At 31.9% G+C, this 22,035-nt stretch overlaps 2 protein-coding genes across 2 annotated transcripts; both read left to right on the top strand.

Moving 5' to 3' along the window:
• Window positions 1-961: 961 nt before the first annotated feature.
• Window positions 962-15,498, top strand: LOC306864950 (GTP-binding protein Rheb). The gene is made up of 8 exons (XM_079409264.1): window positions 962-1,241; window positions 6,422-6,493; window positions 8,249-8,316; window positions 9,014-9,096; window positions 9,526-9,582; window positions 10,209-10,256; window positions 11,650-11,731; window positions 13,485-15,498. Exons 1-8 carry the CDS (start codon window positions 1,190-1,192, stop codon window positions 13,575-13,577), a joined length of 555 nt encoding a protein of 184 aa, XP_079265390.1. The 5' UTR covers window positions 962-1,189; the 3' UTR covers window positions 13,578-15,498.
• A 758-nt stretch (window positions 15,499-16,256) lies between these two features.
• Window positions 16,257-21,754, top strand: LOC306864694 (gamma-crystallin N-B; the record flags this gene model as incomplete). Its single annotated transcript, XM_079408856.1, has 4 exons — window positions 16,257-16,277; window positions 17,767-18,015; window positions 19,791-19,936; window positions 21,619-21,754. The coding sequence occupies 4 exons, from the start codon at window positions 16,257-16,259 to the stop codon at window positions 21,752-21,754; spliced, it is 552 nt and encodes a 183-aa protein (XP_079264982.1).
• Window positions 21,755-22,035: the final 281 nt, after the last annotated feature.

Here is a 22,035-nt window from a genome sequence, read left to right as displayed (position 1 = left end):
GCAAGGAAAGACATCTAAATCTATTAAACAACTAGTTAGTCTTGTTTCTGCTCATGATTACAGTGTTTTGAATATCAGATGAGGTACATTGTTTGGTGTTAGTAGATATAAAAATAGTCTATTTGTCACCTCGTATTGTTTCTGAGGATATGACTCAGTCTGATTAGATCAGATTAAATAAACGCAAGGCCAATTTATTTATAGGCCTATAGCACATTTCATACACAATGATAATATTAAGTGTTTTATATAAGGGACTAAACATATTAATTTAAGATGCATACAAATGACAACAATAAGAAATAAATACAATTTACAACAAGCAAGAAAAAATATGATACAGTACAGTGCAATCAGTAAGATAATAATAATACTAGAACACGGTGATTATCAGTTAATAGGTTACTTATTATGGGTGCTGTTTATGATTATGGGAAAAAATAAATAGTGTGTGTGTGTGTGTGTGTCCCCAGAAGAGGGCAGCAGAGACTGATATTTAGGCTTTTTATTCCACACACGTCAAGAACAACCAAAGAATTGTATTATTATTATTATTATTATTTTTAATCTTGATTAAAGAAAGACAAAAATACAGCAACACCTCTTAATTTCTTAATAAACTATCGGTTTTTCATGTTAACTTAAAGTGAAAAATATTGCTTTTTTTCATTGTGAAATTATGGTTTAAAAGATTTTAAAAACTGATACTTATCTTTCAAATTTGAGTTGATGATGCACCATCAGTGGCACATAATGTCCTTCGAAAGACACTTTTAAAGCCTAAAAACTATCAAGCGCATGTGAATGTGTTTAATCCGGCGTCTCATGATTGACAACCGCAGTCATCCAATCACATTCGCACTTCTAGAACCGCTGCGTCCCGCTCAGCCAATCGCTGTGCGAATAACAGCAACGCGTCCCGCCTCTCATGCCGAGCTCAGCCAATCCGGCGCGCTTATTCTTGCATAATTAACGCAGGTTTGCGGTGGGCAGTGACGCAGAGTCTGAGACTTTCCTCGTAATCTATCAAAAATATTCGCTTCGTTCAGCGGAACGGATTTAATACCTCCCCCCTTCAATCTTCACGACGTTGAAACGCAATACCGGATCAAATCCATGTGATTTCGTTCGTTCCAGACCAGAAGCGCCTCTTACATGTGGATATTGATGTGGTAGGGAATAAATAAAGATGCCGCAGCCGAAATCGCGAAAGATCGCCGTCCTGGGCTACAGATCCGTCGGTAAGTGCGTTTTATGCATCTTTTGCATCAGCTTTTGATATTTCCCGCATGCACGTTAGCGCATGCATTTAAGCACGAGCTGAAGTATGCATGCTTTGTGACACATAAGATCCTAAAACACACCCTGCATCCTCATGCATCTTCCCAAACTTGTCTTTAGGATGAGAATGCTGCTCTGCAGATGCGTGCAGGCCTCAGTCCAGTGTCACAGTGCTTATTCTGTCTGTATGCATGCATTGTTTCATGCATTTTTATTCTGTGTCTGTTCATATCTTCTATACATATGTCAGCATCTCACAAACGCCTGTATTCATTTAGAGGAGCTTCGTGTTGTTTCTCTGAGGTTTTTAATCTGTTAAATGCCACAGGCCCCAAATATGAGCATCCTCGTGTGAGGGACCCTCAACTTAACATTTTAAAGGCAGCTATGCGGTATATTTTCATGTAGAAAGACCCGGTTTATATTGGTATACTATCTATATACTATTTAGGGTATATTAGACTGGTATAATATTGTATTTAGAAAAAATATATAGTTTTTATTCTGTTTTGTTAAGCTTATCTACATACTGTAAGTGTTGCACTGGTTGATGTATTTTATAAATTATTTTTTTAAATAGCTAAATAATATTGTTTCTGGTTTACTTGCTGTATTTTTAATTGTAATCATCAGATAATAACCTGCTACCTTATTTCATTTCCAATTAACAGTAAATATTAATAAATATTGCTTTTTAAAAAATAAGAAAATATATTTTTATGTAAATAGTGTTCAAATCTGTTTGTGTGTCTACATCTCAACATATATATATCAACATCTATAACATATACTGCATATTATCTATTCTAAGTTATCAGCAATAAAAAATAAAATTGGTTAAAAGCTTATTTATAATAAATTATTGGATAAGACACAGATCTGATCTCAAACACGAGTGTTGTGTTGAATTAGTTCTGTATTGATATTTAATGTTTTCATTGCGCATATTAGAGGAATAATTCATCCACGAATCGAAATATCATTATTTACTCACGCTCATGTCTGTAAATATACAATTCTTCTCCACAGCTCTCAAATCTCATTTGTATGGTGTTCAGATTAACTAACGAGCAGTTTGGTGTTGCGTATGCTCTCGATTATAGAATCTGAACTGAATGTGTGAAATGGAGAAGAATCAGGTTTGAGATCTGAATTGGAGGGGAAGGTTTTCAGTGAAAACTTTAGGAGTCTAGAATGAGTTTAGGAGGCTTTTTGGTGTTTGACTTTCATGGTTTCATTAACAGTTTGCCGGATGAAATGTGATGGTTTCTTCTGGATCTGCACAATGAGTGACTCTGAATGTCAAACTCTTATCGTTCCCATCAGCCCACTGGAGCTGGATCCTGATCTGGCGGCTTGTATTTTGTCATTTAGAGCAGATTTCTTCTGTCTGCGGTAAAGCGTTTACACAGAACACACGTTTGCTGATGTGTGTGACGCTTGAGAGAACATGCCAACATCACATCAGGACACACATGAGTGGAGACCAGCCTTTGGGGACCGTTCGGTTCACTCAATCCTGACCAAACATTTAGCATGGATTCTGTGTACACACTGCACTCAGTTTCATCCTCCAGTCACAGTGAAATCCAGTCTGTTTGCTCAGAGTTTTGTTTTGCAGCAGCAGAAATTAAAGATGCATGTTGTCGAAAGCAGAGACATAAAGAAGGTTTTGTTATAAAATTTGTGTAATATATATATATATTTGAGCAATTGACCTCACATGTCAATATTTCAGCCAAACAAATCTTACATATTTCAACTTTGGTCAGAGAAGCGCTAATTTAATGTCACTTTTTAGTCAGTGACTTTGGCGCTTTAGAACCAAAATGTATTTTATTAAACCAGTGTATTTATGTATTTTTTTTTTTAAACATTTTTTATGCTGTTTTGGACTAATATTTTCAGTCACCTAAATGTAGGTGCATCAGGGTTATTATGGTTAACTCAAATAAAAATGTAAAACCATTTCATAAAAAAACTTAAATGTAAACAGAAATAAAATAAAAACGTTTTCATTTTAATTGAACTTGATGTACTAAAATAACTAAAAATGAATAAAAAAACTATATAGACACCATAAAAACAAAAGCTACTAAAATGACAAAACTACACAAAATTACTAAAACTTTACCTAAAATTAAAATACAAAAACAGTAAAAACTCATTTGAAATATTCATAAAAACTATAAAAGTATATGATTGGGTTTTTACAAATTGTATTTCATATTTCAATGTGTTGTATTTCATTTTTTGTTAGATGTTTATACTACAAACAATTCAACTTTTTTTTTTTTTTTTTTTTTTTTTTTTTTTTTTGTCTGATTTGCCAAAACATTCGATTTTTGTCTAAAAAATGTCTTGTGTAGAATCTGACCGGTATTGAACATATTTAGTAAAAGCGTGCATTAAAATACATGTTTGATTTAATAGCTGTCCACTCTTATAAGGTCATTTCAGGCCTCAAAATGGCAGATGCATGTGAACTTTAACCTCAGATAACGTGATGTATGTTTGGACCTCTGGTTGAGCACATTTCTGGCTCACGGCTAAATAAATGTCAATGCAGTAACCTTCACTATCTATACTAATGAAGGTCTTTGAGTTTCTAATGATGCACTCAGTGCTTCTATGGAGTCTCAAACCATCCATAAACTCTCTGATTTCCAAAATCAATGGAGTATGAAGTCATTAAACCCGTCTGATGATGGAAATGTACAGTATTTCTGCTCGTTTCAGACGTCAGCGCTCAGTGTAGGAGGATCTCTGCGTGTCCACTCCACCGGTCACCGACCGCCCACATCTGGGCTTTGTTTGTGGGGTCACGTGCGGCCGATGGGAACTATATGTTCCTGATGCGTTTGCTCTTGTTTCAAGCTCTATTTATAGAGCTGATGAGGAAGGATGCTTGAAATCCGATGCGCTTCCATTAAAACGGAGGGAAGGCAGGGCTGCTGCGGATCTCTAATGGCTTTACGATCGAGAAACACTTGGAATGAACTCAAATGTAGCAATGCCATAGATGTTGCCTTTTATTCATATTCCTGGTCTGATTGTGAAGGATTTATCAGTGATGTTGTTCTAATGGAAACATACATTTTTGTCATTTGTTTTTTTCAACTTGCTTCATTTCTTAAATGGTTTTCTTTTTTGGTTGACGTCATTAATCGCTTACTTTATCAAGCTTTCATCCTCTTCTCTCCGTCTTCCAGAGACATTATAATACACGGCCCAATTATAAATATTAGAGGTCGACCGATTTATCGGCACCGATAACTAACTATTGCTAGAACAGTGAGTTATCGGTAAAATCCGTACCGATAGTTTACGAGGGCGACCTCTAAAGGCTAAATCACTGATGCCTCGTGGAGTTTGAGATTTAGAAAAAACATCATGTTTATATGAAATGATAACACTTCACTTTTAAGTCCATTTCTAACATTAACTGAAGTTGAGAAATGCTGTAGTATTGTTCATTAGTTTCAACATTTACTAATACATTTTTACATTTTAAAGTCTGGTGGATTCTGATTGGCTGTCTGTGTTTTTATCGTTCATCAGCTAGAAATAAATAGTTTTGAAAGTGATTCCAATGATATTGTTCCTCCGTATCGTTCTCATAGTTGTAATGCGTGTGTAATTAAAAAAAAAAAATTGTTCTAATTCTATACATTTTTTAACTATGAAGGTGTAAGATGTTTGTAAGATGGACTGAAATTATTATTTTTAATTTTTTTTATCAGAAGTACATTTAAAAAAATCTTTTATAGGGTTGTATATAAATTTAATCCCTTTTCTAAGTTTAATTTTGTAAAATGTTTGTATTTACTGTCTTGTTTGGTAAACAATAATAAGTAATGCTCAGAAAAAAAGATGAATTTATCACTATACTTGTCTGGAAACGTTCCCATACTAAACATACACTTTCTGTTTATTGATTGTGTTTTTTGCTTCCCCTTTATTTATATTTCTCTGTTTTGAAGCTATATTTATTTGGTTATAATTCTTAACATACAGTTGTTTTGATTTATTATTTTCTTGTAATTATTTTAAACTACTTGTATAAGTAATTTAATAAAAATGCACAAATAAATGTGATATTCAAGTCGGTATACTCATTAATTAATAAAAAAAAACAATGTAGCTCAAGAATGATTTTGGAATCTGATTGTGACTCCAAGAATCGAGTCAGATTGTGATCGTTTAATCGTAATAACATGTCTGGCTGATATAGATATCATAAATATTGTCAGTAGGAGAAATCCTAACATCTTTAATGTGGCTGTAGCCCCGTCTAACAGTTTAAAGAGCCAATCACCTTTTTTTGTCAGCTTGTTACGTTTGAATGTGAGTGTTTAGTTTATTTTTGAATGTATCATTAGAGCTCATGAGACAGAGTTGCTACAATTGTTACATTTTATTCCTGATTTAAATGTAACTGGCAATTTAAATTGTTGGAGGGTCTTATAAAAGCCATATAAAAAGCCTGGCTGGACTTGTATAAAAAAGACTTTAGTGATGTCTGCGTTTCCCAATCCAGTTTATTCATGATGGATTTAGTGTTTTTGTTTGTTTGTTCTAATTGAAGAATGGTGTTTGGATGTTCTGTTCATAATCCGTCGGCCGGTTTGATCAAACGTGAGTCTGTCCTTCCTTTCCTGTGGGCTTTTCCCTGTGAATGAGAGATCACATTTACAAACACTGGATGCAGAGGAACTGGCCGTTGTTATAGCAACAGGCTGCAGGGCGAATCTGCCCACACACTCGATTCTGTGTGTGTGTGTCCTGCGTTACTACCACTATAGCAGCTTCATCACAAACGCTCTTCTGAATGGAGATGTTTCATCAGCAGACATTCACATGCTTCAGTAAATCCAGTACAAGAATGAAAATCAGACACATAAAGCTTTGCATTAAAAACTGGAGCTTTTTTGGGGCATTGTGGCAGTTTCTTGATAAATTACACTATTTAGTTGTGAAATGAGTTTAATTTGGTGTTATTGATGATTGTTGCATCCCTCTGTAGCATGATTCTAACATGCATGTGCATGTATTCTGTGATCATGATGTAAGTTCATGCTGGTTCTCTCGTGATCTGAAGGAATGATGCTAATTTTCTGACTGTGTTTCTGTGTTTCAGGGAAATCCTCCTTGACAATACAGTTTGTGGAAGGCCAGTTCGTCGACTCCTACGACCCCACGATTGAAAACAGTAAGTGAATCAGATCACATCCTACTGCAAAATGAATCATAATCATAATAATGTAGGGTTGAGAATTGAAGTTTGATCTGTGAAGTGATAGATGACATGCATTTGTACTGTGCTTGTGACTAGTGTAGTCTGATTCGTCAATTATGGATCAGTTCTGTGATTGTGACTCACTGAATCATTGGGTTTCTCATCATCTGACTCACTGAACTGCCCGTCATATCTTATTCAATATGTGTAACATTATCACAGATTGAAATCATTGCTGACGAGTTGTTCGTTTATAACCTGACGTGTAGCTTAAGTTGAATGTCCATAGCAGAGTTTTGTTGTAGTAAATGCTGTGATTTAATATAGTTAAGATCAATAATGTGATGCTTCCTCACAAGTACTACATGAATCATGCATTTGTTAAGAAAACAGAATTAAATGGAATCAGAATTTTTGAACTTAAAAAAATTCAGCGTAAAATCACTATTAGCAGAAAAGTCTTTTAGTTTTATTAATAGTAGTAGTGGTAGTGTTTTTGAATTAGTTGTTATTATTATTATTATTATTATTATTATTATTATTATTATTAGATTTCTATTTTATTTATTTATTTCTGTAAATCCACTGTGCTATTTTTAATTTTTATTTTGGTATAAACAAATAAGGCAGACACTAACAAAAACAACAACAGTATGCACTATTATATATTATATTTCATTATATTATATAGAAATATTTAAAAGTTGGGCATGCAATTAATCACAAAACCAGATGATGATGTTTGTTGTGGTTGATTTGGACAGACTGATGTACCTTTATTGGGTCAGGCGTGTGTGTGTGTGTGTGTGTGTGTGCGTTTGCTAATAATCTGAGTGTGTTTTCCTGCACGTGTGTGTAATTGTGAAGGTAAGCCCTGGTTCTCTTGATTCTGTCTGCTGTCAGGATGATGTAACTGTGTGTGTTTGGATGCAGCATCAGCTCTTTTGCTGCTGATCACAGACGCAGTGAAGCTCCAGATGAACTGATTCTGCTGTCGAGGTCACTGCGGCTTTGAGCAGCTGTTTAAATAGAGCAGACGTTGTTTTATCATTAGCTTATGATGGGATGTTCTTAAAGGGGCGGGTCATAACGCAGCTGGAACAGACTGAGTCGACTCATAGGGGCGGGGCTTGTGCACAGTGGGTGTAGCTTCCACTGCAATGACTCCACCTCCTCTGTTCTGTTCTGTTTGGTGATAAAGTTCTGAAAAACATCAACTCCTAAGTGTTTTAATTGCAAAAACATTTTTTGCAATTAAATAACTAGATTTTTATTTGCTGAAGGAAACTTCAGTGTTTGTGACTTCAGTCAAATTAAAACTGAAAATAAGTTTTGTGTTAGTCTTTTGCTGAATGTTCAGAGAGACTCACTATGAGACGTTTTCATGATTTAATCCATTCCAAACAGTTTAATACCATCCAGAATTCAGACATTATTTCACTATTTACATCATGAACTCTTGGCCAATCCCTTTCTTTTTGACAAAAAATGTATGATGGTTTTAACAAAAATATTGAGCAGCACAACTGTGTTCAACATTGATAATAATCAGAAATGTTTGTTGAGCAGTAAATCAGTATATTATTATGATTTCTGAAGATCATGTGACACTGAAGACTGGAGTAATGATGCTGAAAATACAGCTGCAGATCACAGAAATACATTACAGTTTAACACATTCACACAGAAAACAGCTGATTTACATTAGAATAATATTTCTTTTTTCAGCATTTACGAAAATGATCACAGTGAACGGTCAGGAGTATCACCTGCAGCTGGTCGACACCGCAGGACAGGTGAGAAACACGTCTGGGAAAAAATACTTTAGTTTATTGAAATATAGCTGAAATGAAATATAAATATTAGTGCTCTCAAACGATTAATCGCATCCAAAATAAAAGGTTTTCTTTACATAATTGTAAGTGTGTGTGCTGTGTATATTTATAATGTATATATAAATACATACTGTGTATGTATGTGTGTGTGTGTGTATATATATATATATATATATATATATATATATATATATATATATATATATATATATATATATATATATATATTACACATACATAGTAAATATACACAACACACACATACACGCATATTATGCAAACAAAAACTTTTATTTTGTATGCGATTAATCGTTTGACGGCACTAATAAATATTAGATGACAAACTTAAACTTTAAAAAACTGTAAATTTTACCAAAATAAGACAAGATTAATTTGATGTACTAAAATGAATGAATCTGAAATAAGAATAAATGAAAGCTAAATAAAAATGATTTTAAAAACATAATAAAATTATGAAAATTTAAACTAAAATTTAAAATGGAAACTGAAAATGTAAAACCTAATTCAAAATATGAATAAATATAATAGTTTATTAGTAATAGAAAAATAACACATGTTCTTGTAAAAGCATCATGTCATGAATTCTTAGAATGGAATTTTGATTTGATCTCTGAAGTGTTTTGAATTCTTCTTTCAGGACGAATACTCGATTTTCCCACAGACTTACTCCATAGATATCAACGGCTACATTCTGGTGTATTCAGTCACGTCAAATAAAAGGTAAGAGATGCTGATGCTGATCATTTCTCAGGTTTTCTCTTCGAAGCGCAGTCGGCTTTGAGGCTGGTTCTGGATGTGAAGATGAATCTGCTGCCGATGACTGTCAGGAGATGGGTTATGAATAAAACATTGCATCTGATTGAATTCTCATTAGTTTGAGACGTGACGTCTTATTTCTAGAGGATCTCAGCTCGCTCACAGAGTTATTCAGATTTGATGTTCTGGACATTAAGGGACTGTTAGTCGTGATTTCTGGTGAAGATAGTGAAGGTCTTTTATTGCTTTATGAATGATGCAATAAGCCACGAGATGTTTACAGTGATTTTATCCTCGGATTAATCATCTTTGCTTGTTTTATTCTCATTTTTAAGTAACTTTAGTTAAAATGATCTGATAGTTTTCTGATCTGTCTCTCCCTGTTTTTTGCAGTTTTGAAGTAGTAAAAGTTATCCATGAAAAATTGTTGGATATGGTGGGAAAAGTACAGTAAGTATATAATTTAGCATTTGCAAAGTTTGCTTTTTATTTTTTTTTAAATTGTTTTTGTTTTTTTAATTATTCGTTTTTATTTAGCTCTTGCAAAGTTCATGGTTTTTTAAACGAAATGTTTAATTTTATTTTTATTATATATTTCTTTATATATATTTGTTTAATTTAGCTTTTGCAAAGATAATTTCTAAATACAAAAATATATGTATGTTTTTATTTAGCATTTGCAAAGTTTAGTTTTTTTCTCAAACAAAAATATTTATTTTATTAAATTTAGCATTTGCAAAGTTATTTTTCCCCAAAGTAATATTTAACAACAAATATTTTTTTTAATTTGCAGAGTTCAGTTTTTCTATTATTGACTGTAATTGTTTTGATAATTCAGGCTAGTTGCATATTACAGTTAAACAATTTTACTTCCACAATGTAATCAATTTCTAAAGAAAACATGATATTTAACTAGAAAAAATGCATAAGACCAGGAACATGCATTAAGAATATAAATGTGCTGTTTTGACTGTAATGATGAATAAATGATGCTTATATTTATTAAACTGAGTTCATGTCTGTATGTGTTATAAATGTTCATCAGTAATATCAGTCCTAATGCCCTCTTTTCCTAGAGTACCCATAATGCTGGTGGGCAATAAGAAAGACCTTCACATGGAACGGTACGTGACGCCAGATATATATATATATTTCTTGATGATTTTTTTTCTCAGTGTTTTGTGTAAATCATAGACTGATGACTTTATCTTCTTCATGATATTAGTTAGTTGCTGTGATGAAGCATTAAACCTCTTGCTCAGGATGAATATTTCAAACAGTAGCTGACTGATTGGGAATAAACAGGAAGTGATGTAACAGTGCTGGATCTGAGGCGGTGGAGTGTAAACACCGTCATCATCCCTCACTAGTGTTTCCTTCAGAATGAGACACGAGCCTCTGGGATGAGTTCAGTTATTCCTGGACTGAATCCTAACGGACACACACACACGCACTCTCTCTCACACACACTCACTCACACTCTCTCTCACACACACTCACTCACACTCTCTCTCACACACACTCACTCACACTCTCTCTCACACACACACACTCTCTCTCTTACACACGCACACACTCACACACTCTCTCTCTCTCACACACACACACACACACACACACATCGACATGCAGAGACTGTGTGTGTGTCGTCTGCAGTGTATCGATTCTGTCTCTGTCAGGATTCAGATTTAACTCTTACTTGTCCATCGTTCATTCATAATCACATCTCATTAATGAAAACTAAAACTGAAATAAAAATAAATGAAAACCCCAATAGTAATATTTAAAACTAATAATAATGATAAAAGCACATAAGTTACTAAAAATTAAACTAAAATTAAAATGGAAGCTAAAAAAAATTTATGTAAAAATAAAAGCTAATATTAATAAAATCTTGATAAAATATTAAAATATATAATAATATATGATTAATGGTAGAATACCAGTTTTTTTTTTTTTATCTGAAAACTCTTCTTAATCGAGGTTTTATCTTTAAAACTAAAACTATCAAAAACATTTTTGCTAATTGAAATAAAGCTGAAACAAAACAAATTAAAATGAAAAAGTTTGAGTTGCCTTCGAAACTAACTTGAAAAAAATAAACCTGAATAGTAATATAAACTAATAAAAATGACAAATGCACACAACAAAAATGTAAAAATTACAGTTAAAAGGAAAACTGAGAATATAAAAATGAAAATAAAAACCCCACCAGTGCTCTGACTGTCATAATAAATCAGATGTTGTAAACGAGCATTTCTGTGCGTGCATTAATATCTTTAATTATTAATATAGACTCAAGCGTTTACACTCAATAATAATCTGAATATGAACACAATCTGACTGATAAATCATTGATGGGTATATAAACGCAGTCGAGTCACATCATTAGTTCAGTCAAGTTGAAGTTATAGTTTGAATGCATCATTAGCATTGTTTTGTATGTTATGTTTCTAGTTGATGTAAAGGTCAGATTATCAGATTTGTTGGTGTATGAGTATATTTGGTGTTTCTCAGTGTTATCAGCTGTGAAGAGGGCAAAGCTTTGGCAGAATCCTGGAACGCAGCGTTCATGGAGTCCTCCGCCAAAGAGAATCAGGTGATGATGCGTTTCCTGTCGCACTCCTTCCTCTTCCTCTAGTGTTTTCTGTCTCTCTCTGCAGATGTTGATGATTCTTCTGTCGATGACGTCTGATCCAGCAGACGTTCAGTACTCGTATAATAATCAGTCTCTCTCATCTCGAGATGTTCTTCCAGACTCTGAAGCTGTTTGTAGCTCCGTCAGCAGACAGATCTCTGCTGGTGTGATGCTGGTTTTCTCTGGTTTTGTCCTGATGGACGTCTGGCGGCTCGCAGGAGAATCAGCTTTATTTAGACGTGTTGATGAAGAGCTGCAACTGATTGCATTCATTCTCTGCTGAATCCTACCGTCTGAGTTACAGTGCAGCATTATTATTATTATTATTATTATTATTATTATTATTATTATTATTAGGGATGATCTGATACCATTTTTTCACAGAAAAAGGGCAATACCAAAACTTTCATTTTTCATCACTTACACTAATACTGATGCCTGATTTCATTGTTCATTTTATTTTTTTTAATATTTGGTAGAGACACTGTTATTAGTGCTGTCAAATGATTAATCGCATTTAATCCAAAGTAAAAGTTTTTGTTTGCATAATATATGTGTGTGTACTGTATATATAAATACACACACATGCATATATTTAAGAAAAATGTCATGTTTATATATTTACATATAAATATATAAATGTGTATATACATGTAAATATTTGTATATACTGTGTGTGTGTGTATTTATATATACATAATAAATATACACAGAACACACATTATGTAATCACAAACTTTTATTAATCGTTTGACAGCACTAATATACAAATCACTGAGATACTATTATAGTTTTTATTTATGTTTTGAATGAGTTTTTATAATTTAATTTCTTTCATTTAATTTAATTTTTTTTTTAAGTCTATATAGTTTTAACTAATCCCTTACCGTTTAGTTATTTTAGTACATCAAGATTAACTAAATGAAAATGAGAATTAATTTCTTGGCAACTAGCTAAAATAAAATATATATTTTTATACTTCATTTTATTTAATGTAACGCATTGTTTTTTTTTTTTTTTTTTTTTTAGCAAATAATCCAGAGCTGGGTCATTTAAAACTGCATACTTTTGTGTAATAATATAATATTAATGATTAATGCATCACTATGACAATGAAAATTCATTGCAAAATTATGATTTGATGATGAATCAGTTTACGATGCCCAGTGCATTATAAATTAATTTCTTGTGCATAATACAAATTTGTGGCTTGTTGTCAATGGTAAAATGTAATGTAACAAAATGTATAGTTTTTGCATTAAAATAATGACACTTTGGTGAAGAGAATTTGACAGAAGAAATATTTACACCTTTAATTAATATCTTGCATGTAATATTTCAGTTGTGTTTTAAGGGACGATGTTTTTAGTTTTGTTTAACAAAATAAAGAGTTTGTAAATAAAATTAATAAATATATTCATACAAACATATACTACATAAATTAAAGACTTAATTTTTTTTTTTTTTTTTTATATATATATATATATTATATATTAAAATGTATTCAAATTAATTTATTATTATTTTTAAAAAAATATTTGATACCAGTTAACATTTTTATTTCATGTAGTGATTTATTATTATTATTATTATTATTATTAATATTTTTAATGTTATTTAATTTTTTTTTAGCTGAAATGGCATCACTGGAAGATAAAGTGATGAATGGGTCCCGATCATGATATTTTCGTGATGTTTCTGTGTTTGTTCGCAGACGGCTGTGGAGGTGTTTAAGAGGATAATCCTGGAGGCGGAGAAGATTGACGGCGGCGCTCCTCAGGGCCGGACACCCTGCTCAATGATGTAGATAACCCCGCCCTCCCTGCCCTGGCCCCGCCCCCTCTCCCACAGTCTGCCCCGCCCACCGGAGAACCAGCACAAACTTTTCTAGCAAGCATGTTTGTTTGTTTGTTTGTTTGAGGCTGGAGTTTGGGCTTGGCTTGTGTTTTCTGGTCTAGTTCTAGGTTTAACGGATTTGAACAGGGTTCAAGACATTTATCTTGAGATGTTTGCTAGAAAAGTCTGTTTCCAGCCCCTCCTGCAGCACTGGACACTGGGAAACCAATCCCTCTACTTGAAGTGGCTAACTGCCTGTTTCCTGCATATAGACATGTCGGCTTTTTCTTTTTAACCTTTTTATACTTCATTTGATTTCATTTTTTATTTGTGATTTATTTTTCTTTTATTTATTCCTTTGTGAGACAGAATCTGTCTGAATAACACACACACACACACACACACACACACACACACTCTCTCCAGCCTTACGTTTGCGTTTCGCTCTTCTCTACCTCTCATCCTCCTCTCTGTTCCCCAAACCCTCTGGAATTTGTATATCGTGTTTCTTAAACGGTAATTATGGCCAATAAAGTTGGCAGCATTCATTCAGTTGTGAATGTTGTTGGACTTTTTTGATTGTAATCATTAAACGCAGCATTTGGTTTCACTATCACTCGAGTCGCTTGCTGTGATTTATAGAAATATGAACTAATTACACGCATACACTGACAAAGATGTGTTCCTAATCAGAAAATACTTCTAGGTTAATTTTTTTTCTTAATCATTAATATTTTTTGATGCCAAAAATAATGTATATACATTTGTCATGCTTAATTTAAATAATGTATAAGATATAGATTTATAGAGATAGATGGATATAAAATCTGCTTAATGTATCATTTATATAATTATGTATAAATTTAGCTTTAGTCGTGGCATTTTAATGAGGTCAAATGTACAACATCTCATTTTCATTTAAAGTTGATTTCCTTGAATTTATGAAACTAAAACTGAAATAATGTTAATAAAACCACAACAATGTTAATAAAACTAAAGGAAAACAAAATTCAGATAGAAAACAAAAGTAAAAAAATAGTTTAGAATATTAACTAAAAAAAACATTTTCAGCTGCAACATTTCTGTTTCATTTAGTTTAAGTTGATTTCTTAAATTCAAACTAAAATTGAAAAGTTATTAAAAACTACAAAGACATTTAAAACATGATAATAAAAACACAACAAAATTACAAAAAAAAACATTAAAATTTAAGATTCAAATACAAATGAAAAATATTAAAATAAAAGCTAATTTAATATATTAATAAAACTTTAATATCATATAAAAAACTCATGCTTTTGACTTGTTCTATAAACTCATTAATCTCCATTAAGCCTCTGAAGAAATTCAAATATTAACTTTTATTTAGAAATCCATTTAAAATCTTTCTTTATTTTCGATCTTAATATTTCAGACTAAACGTGTGTTCTTGTGAATATTGTTTTAATCCATGCTGTCAGTCGTTCATAAAATCCCTGCAGGAAGTGACATCATTCTGGAGGGAAATCGGCACAAACATCAGTAAGTATCAGTGGATCTGATGAATTCTGGGATGTTTTGAGATGTTTGATGGTTTGTGTTGCTCTAAAAACATTCACCCTGTTTGATCAAACAAACAAGATCAGTTTTATAAGATGCTAAAAATATTTCTGTATTTACAGTGAATTAAGCAGAAGGTTTAATATCCTCTGATTCATAAACGCTCAAGATGAATATTCTGATGCTGATAAAGACCAGACAGGATGATCTGATTATAAATGATCACAGATGGTGGTTTCTCTGTTGTTTACTGGAAGAACATTAAAGCTCTTTTTATAGTCTGTATGTCCGACTGAGTTCAGGGTTATTATTGTTCAATTAATCAAATAAAATGCTTCAAATGTTTTAAACTCATTTCAGCTTCAACTTTTCTCATTTTTGTTCACTTTCAGTTGATTTCCTTGAATATCTGCAACTACAATTTAAATAAAATGAATAAAAACAATATATATATATATATATATATAAAACCTAAATTGAAACATTAACTATAACGAACAAAACGTACTTGATTACTATTAAATCAAACATTCAAATTAAATACTGCATTTTCATTTAGTTTCAGGTGATTTCTTTCACTACAACTGGAATAAAACTAATAAACAAAAATAGAATATAAATCACTAAATAAAATGTATTTTTTAACAACTAAAGCTAGCAAAAAGTTACAAAAAACTACTAATTTACTAAAATTAAAATACAAAAGAATATATAAATATAATTACACACACTATTGTTGACATTAAACTAATAAAATGAATGTAAATACATTTCAGTTATATATTTCCTTAACTAAAACTGAAATGGAAAACAATATATATATGAAGGACTGTGAAATGTGATTGATTTGTGAATCCGTTCAGATCCAAGCTCTGGGATGTGAAAGCAGAGGAATAATGTGCTCCTCGGTCAGAATGAGACAAAGTCCAGCGAAGCAGAATCTATTGCGCTCAAAGCCCAGAATCAGCAGGACGAGGAAAGCGTGGCGTCAGCAGAAGCCGAAAGCTCTTCATTGTGCCGTGGATCTCGCGAGATCCAGTCGCCCGTATATATTGACCCGTCCAACTTTTCCCTCGCACACTTTGGAGAGTTTGGACACAATCCAGTGGAGATGTCGCAGTACTCTGGAAAGGTAAGCGTGTGATTGGTCAACAGAATCCATCAAACCCTGACCTCTGACCTCCTTTAGACCCCTTCATGCCTGTCATTGAGAGACTATTATACATTTTGTTCATATTTAGATTTTATTTATATATATATATATATATATATGTGTGTGTATATATATATATATATATATATATATATTTTTTTTTTTTTTAACCTAAATTGTTGTAATTTTTATTAGTTTTTGTTGCTTTTAAAAGCTTTATATACAGTAGTTTTCACTCATTTTTATTTATTAGTATTAGTTTATTTATTTAGTTTTTATTTATTTTAATGTCAATTTACACTAGGAAATGTTGCCTTGGCAACTAGCTGAATAAAAAAACAAACAAAAAATGTTTTCCATTAATTAAAGAATTCTTAATGGTTTTAGTTAATTACTCTTGTTTTTACATCACTTACACTTTGACATCAGTATTTTAAATTAGATTTCATTTTTATATTTTCTGTTTTCATGTTAATATTAGTTAAGGTTTTATTCTGTTTTTGTCACTTTTATTGTTTTTTAAAGTCTATATAGTTTTTATTAATATTTATTTATTAGTTTGAGTTTTTCTGAATTTTTATAATAATTTTTTTATTCTCTTTATTTCAGTTAATGTTTATCTTATTTTAAGTAATGCTTTAGTTAACAATAAATCTCAGCTTGTCATCATTTTTACATAAACTAAAATTACAATGTCAAACTGTAAATATGAAGTTTTAGTATTTTTTAATATATCCAGTTTTGCATTAGTCTTTATTTATTTTGGTTTAGTTTATGTTGGTACTTAAAGTTGTAGTATTTTTTATGTTTATTTGATTTAGTTTTAGTTTTAGTTTACGCTGGTACTTTAATTCAAATGTAATGAAAAAGAAATGTTGCCGTGGGATTTTTATCAATTGAATTAAATGTTTATGTAATGTTTTTAATGATTTTAGTTTAAGTTAACAGTAATAACCTGGGCTTGGAGAGTTTCTGTCATCTTTTGTATTCGACACAGTTTGACATTCTTCAGAGTTTGTTTGTTGTTGTTTTTTTGTAGCATAGTAAGCTTTTTCAGGAAAAAGGTAGATTCTGTTTTTTGTTTATTATTTAGTCCTTGGCCCAAGCCTGAAGCCCATTTGTGTGCTGATTATTTTATTTATTTTATTTGCATAATTGTCTGGAATTTCTCGGTGAGCTCAAACACAAACACATTCGTGCATGCATAAAGTATTCAAACTATTATAAAGAATGAAATGCATAAGTGCCAGAAGAGTTGAAAACATGGGCCAAAAAGTGTACAGACTTTATTGCCATTAACCTTGACTAGTAAAAATAATATATTTATAAATAATAATAAAGAGAGAACACAAGCAGTCTGGTGTAAAGCTCAGACCCTAGACCTGGGACGTAACACATTATTTTTGGGCTGAAAGGGCTTCATAAGAAACGCTGTCTCGCAGCTGATGGTTTGGCCTCTGCTCCTCAGATCGTGTTTTACGAGGGCCGCTGCTTCACCGGCCGGAGACTGGAGGTCTATGGAGACTGCGATAACTTCCAGGACCGCGGCTTCATGAACCGGGTGAACTCTATCCGCGTGGAGAGCGCCGCCTGGATCTGCTTCGATCATCCGGACTTCAAGGGCCAGCAGTTCATCCTCGAGCGCGGAGAGTACCCCGAGTTCCAGCGCTGGAACGCACACAACGACCACATGGGCTCCTGCAAACCAATCAGGATGGTGAGAACACACCTGCCTTCTTCATTTGACCCTCACACTCTAGCAGCTCTATTCACTTTATAACTGCTTGTTTGTCTTAAAAACAAATGTGTGTGTGTGTGTATAACCTTGCTATGTGCAATGCATTGGACTAACTGAGGCTTGTCACAGCACTTGCACGTTGTTGCTCTTTTGTTGGGTTTGATTGCTTCTATTGTCCTCATTTGTAATCAGTGTTGGACAGTAACTAATTACTAGTAACTTAGTTACTGTAATAAATTACTTTTTGCAGTAACTAGTAGTGCAACTAATTACTGTTGCCAGAAAGTAATAAGTAAAGTAACAATATTACTTTTGAAAGGAGTAACATATGACATTCTTTGAGTAACTTGCCCAACACTGTTTGTAAGTCGCTTTGGATAAAAGCATCTGCTAAATGACTGAATGTAAATGTGAGAGACTCCATGCATGCCATATTAATACTCTACACTCACTCTATTATTATAGAATTACTGTTCAGAGATCAGAATGTGCTTAAGATCACACATAGATGTGTTTAGATTCAACATCAATATCACATTTCACTCAGATTTACAGAGTAACTAGGCTAACACTTTAAATTAAACAACATGTTGAAGTAGAAAAGCTGAAATTGTATTTTCTTGTAAAACATTTTCTAATAATCTTCTTTTTTTTTTTTAGTGCTAGGCAAGGATTCATTGAGATTAATCGCATCCAAAATGAACGTTTTTGTGTTTATTTATTGTGTGTATGTATATATATATATATATATAGAGAGAGAGAGAGAGAGAAATGCACACACATGTATATATTTGAGGGAAATATGTTATGTTTATATATATTTATATGTAATATATTTATATGTAATATATTTTCTAAATATATACTGTATGTGTCTTTATACATAATAAATATACACAGTACACATACATATATTATGTACACAAAAACCTTTATTTGGGATGCGATTAATCACAATTAATAATTTTGTGACACATTTATGAGGCCATGCATTAAAACATAGATTTATATACTATTTAAATTTTTAAAACCTTTGTACTATTTTTAAATACATAGCCTACAATCAATGATAAACACTGTCACATGACCTCGTTACATTTATCACTATGAAAATTAAGTAGCAGGGTTATTTTAGGGTATCATATATTTTTGTAAATATTTTCAATTAGCCTAGTATTTATTTTTAAATTTTCTATTTTCATTTTAATTTCATTTAAAGTTTTAGTTACTAATTTTGTTGTGGGTTTTTATATATATATTTTTTTTTGATCTTGTCTATTTTTAAGAATTTTAATTTAAATTTAATTTAAAGTTTGTCATTTTAGTATTATTATTCATTTTCTTCAATTTTAATTTTAGTTCTTAGCTAATATTCTAATTTTTTAATATTTAGTAATTTTTTAATATTAAAAAGTTACTTTTTCTTATTTGTAAGTCGCTTTGGACAAAAGCGTCTGCTAAATGACAAAAGTAAGTAAGTAAAAGTAAGCTAAACTTATCAAAAATGTCGATGTTGGCAAAAAGTAATTTTATTTGATCAATTTTATTTTTAATTTTTTTTTAGATTGGGATGTGGTAGGCCTTTATCATTCAATATTGTATCCTGTACTTCATACTTTAGAAATATTTGAAATATTTGTAGTGAAATCTGCACCTGACGTCTAACACACTATCAAGGGCTTCAGTGCAGCAAACACGGCAGGATGACACGAGAAGCATCTCGAGGTCATGATCTCTCTTCTGTTTTCCTTCAGCACGGCGAGCAGTACCGCATGCAGCTGTTCGAGGGCTGTAACTACACGGGGCAGTGCATGGATCTGTGTGACGACTGTCCCTTCCTTCAGAGCCGCGGATTCAACACCAACTGCATCAACTCAGTGCGAGTGTTCGGAGACGGAGCGTGAGTCTGATTAACCCATGCACTAACGAGACGTTCTCTCCATGCATGCCATATTCCTCCTCCACACTCCTTCTGTTCAGAGTTCAGAGTAATGAGATCACAGATGCATGCTCAGATGCTGCAGGGGCTCCAGTTTCTCAACATTTATGATCACTTTAGTGACAGATGCGCTCATAAAAGTACAAATGTTACCATAAAAATGGACCACAATCTTATACAAGTTAGAAATAGCATAAAGTGCAGCATTTCTTCTAGAAAAAAGAGTTAGTGATGAACACCATTGTTATTTGTTTACTATTATAGTATATTAATATTTAGCTTAATCATTTTTTTAGTTTTCATTTTAATTTAAGTTTTAATAATATTGTCAGTTTTTTAAATTACGTATTTCATTTAAAGTTTTTGAAGTTTAATTTATTCATCTAATATCCATTCTTTACTATATTACTTTATTACTTTATTTAAATTACCAACATTTGTCTTAGTTTTAGTTTATTATTTTGTCATTGTCATCTCTATTAGTCTGTTGTATTATTTCTATTTACTTTTTTATTATTATTTTAGAGCTTACATTTTTATTTCAGTTAGTTGCCAAAGCAACATTTCTAATTGTTGTTGGAGTTTGTTTTTCATCTAATATTCATATTTTATTTCAGCTGTATTTCTATTTTCATTTTTTATTTTTAGTTTGTTGTTATATGCTTTTGTCTTTTGATTTTCTATATATTTCTATTTAATTTTATTTTTAGTAATTTTATTTTTACAATTTTTTGAAGTTCCAAGTTTTCCTTAATATTCATATTTTATAATTTTATTTTATTTTTTGTTTCAGCTTTATTTCAATGATCATTTTTTTGTATTAGTTAATATTTTTCCCATTTTTATTAGTTTCTTTTGATATTTATATTTAGCTTAGATGTTTAGTTAATATTATATGCTTTTCTCTTTTAATTTTATTTTTAAATATTACTATTTAGCTTTATTTTTTATTTTTAGTCATCTTAGTGCTTTAACTTAAGTTTTCATTAATATTCACATTTGATCATTTTATTTGATTTTGAATCAGCTTTATTTCAGTTATATATTTGTTAATTCATGTGATTTCTTAGTTCCGTGATATTTCTATTAAGCTTAGATTTTTAGTTGTATTTATTTATTTGTTTATTGTAATGTTAGTAATTAATTATATTTCAGTTGATTGCCAAGACATTTTTTTTTTTCGTCTAATTTGTATCCCTGCAGCACAAAAGCAGTCATGAGTAGCACAGGTATATTTGTAGCAATAGCCAACAATACATTGTATGGATCAAAATTATACATTTCTCTTTTATGACAAAAATCATTAGGATATTAAGATCATGTTCCATGAAGATATTTAGTACATTTCCTACCGTAAATATATCAAAACTTCATTATTGATTAGTAATATGCATTGCTAAGAACTTCATTTGAACAACTTTAAAGGAGATTTTCTCAATATTTAGATTTTTTTGCTCCCTCAGATTCCAGATTTTCTAATAGTTGCATCTCAGACAAATATTGTCAGATCCTAACGAACTCATTTATTCAGCTTCAGATTATGTATAAATCTCAATTTCCAAAAATTGACTGTTATGACTGGTTTTGTGCTCCAGGGTCACATATTTGACATTTATGTCTGTGGTGTGTGGTCTGATCTTCAGGTGGGTGATGTATGAAGAGCCGAACTTCCGCGGCCGCATGTACATCGTGGAGCGAGGTAATTACTGCAGTCATAACGAGTGGCAGGCGCAGAATCCCAACATCCAGTCCATCCGCAGGGTCGTCAACTACTTCTAAACCCTCCATCCTCCCGGTGACCCCCGTTTCTCTCTCAATATGTAAAATAAACTCTCAAAACCACAGTCAAGATGGTATTTTATCACACAAGAGTCTCTGTGTCTGTCTCTGGACTTCATCACACCGCCATCAACATCAGTTCAGCCTCACATTTAAACACGCTCGCTACTCTTCAAACGTTTGGGTTTGCTCTTTTTTTTAATAAATTAATATTTTTATTAATCATGGATGCATTAAATTGATCAAAATTGTCAGTAAAGACATTTATAATGTCACAAAAG

This window comes from Barbus barbus (genome assembly GCF_936440315.1).
Source record: "Barbus barbus genome assembly, chromosome: 46".
NCBI lineage: Eukaryota > Metazoa > Chordata > Actinopteri > Cypriniformes > Cyprinidae > Barbus > Barbus barbus.
The sequence above is the reverse complement of the archived record's forward strand: the minus strand, read 5'-3'. Positions and strand labels throughout refer to the sequence as shown.

Coding starts and splice junctions, on each gene's coding strand:
- LOC306864950 (XM_079409264.1), top strand. CDS start 1,190: ATGCCGCAGCCGAAATCGCGAAAGATCGCCGTCCTGGGCTACAGATCC. Junction 9,097..9,525: donor TCAGTCACGTCAAATAAAAG/GTAAGAGATGCT, acceptor TGTTTTTTGCAG/TTTTGAAGTAGTAAAAGTTA. Junction 11,732..13,484: donor CCTCCGCCAAAGAGAATCAG/GTGATGATGCGT, acceptor GTTTGTTCGCAG/ACGGCTGTGGAGGTGTTTAA.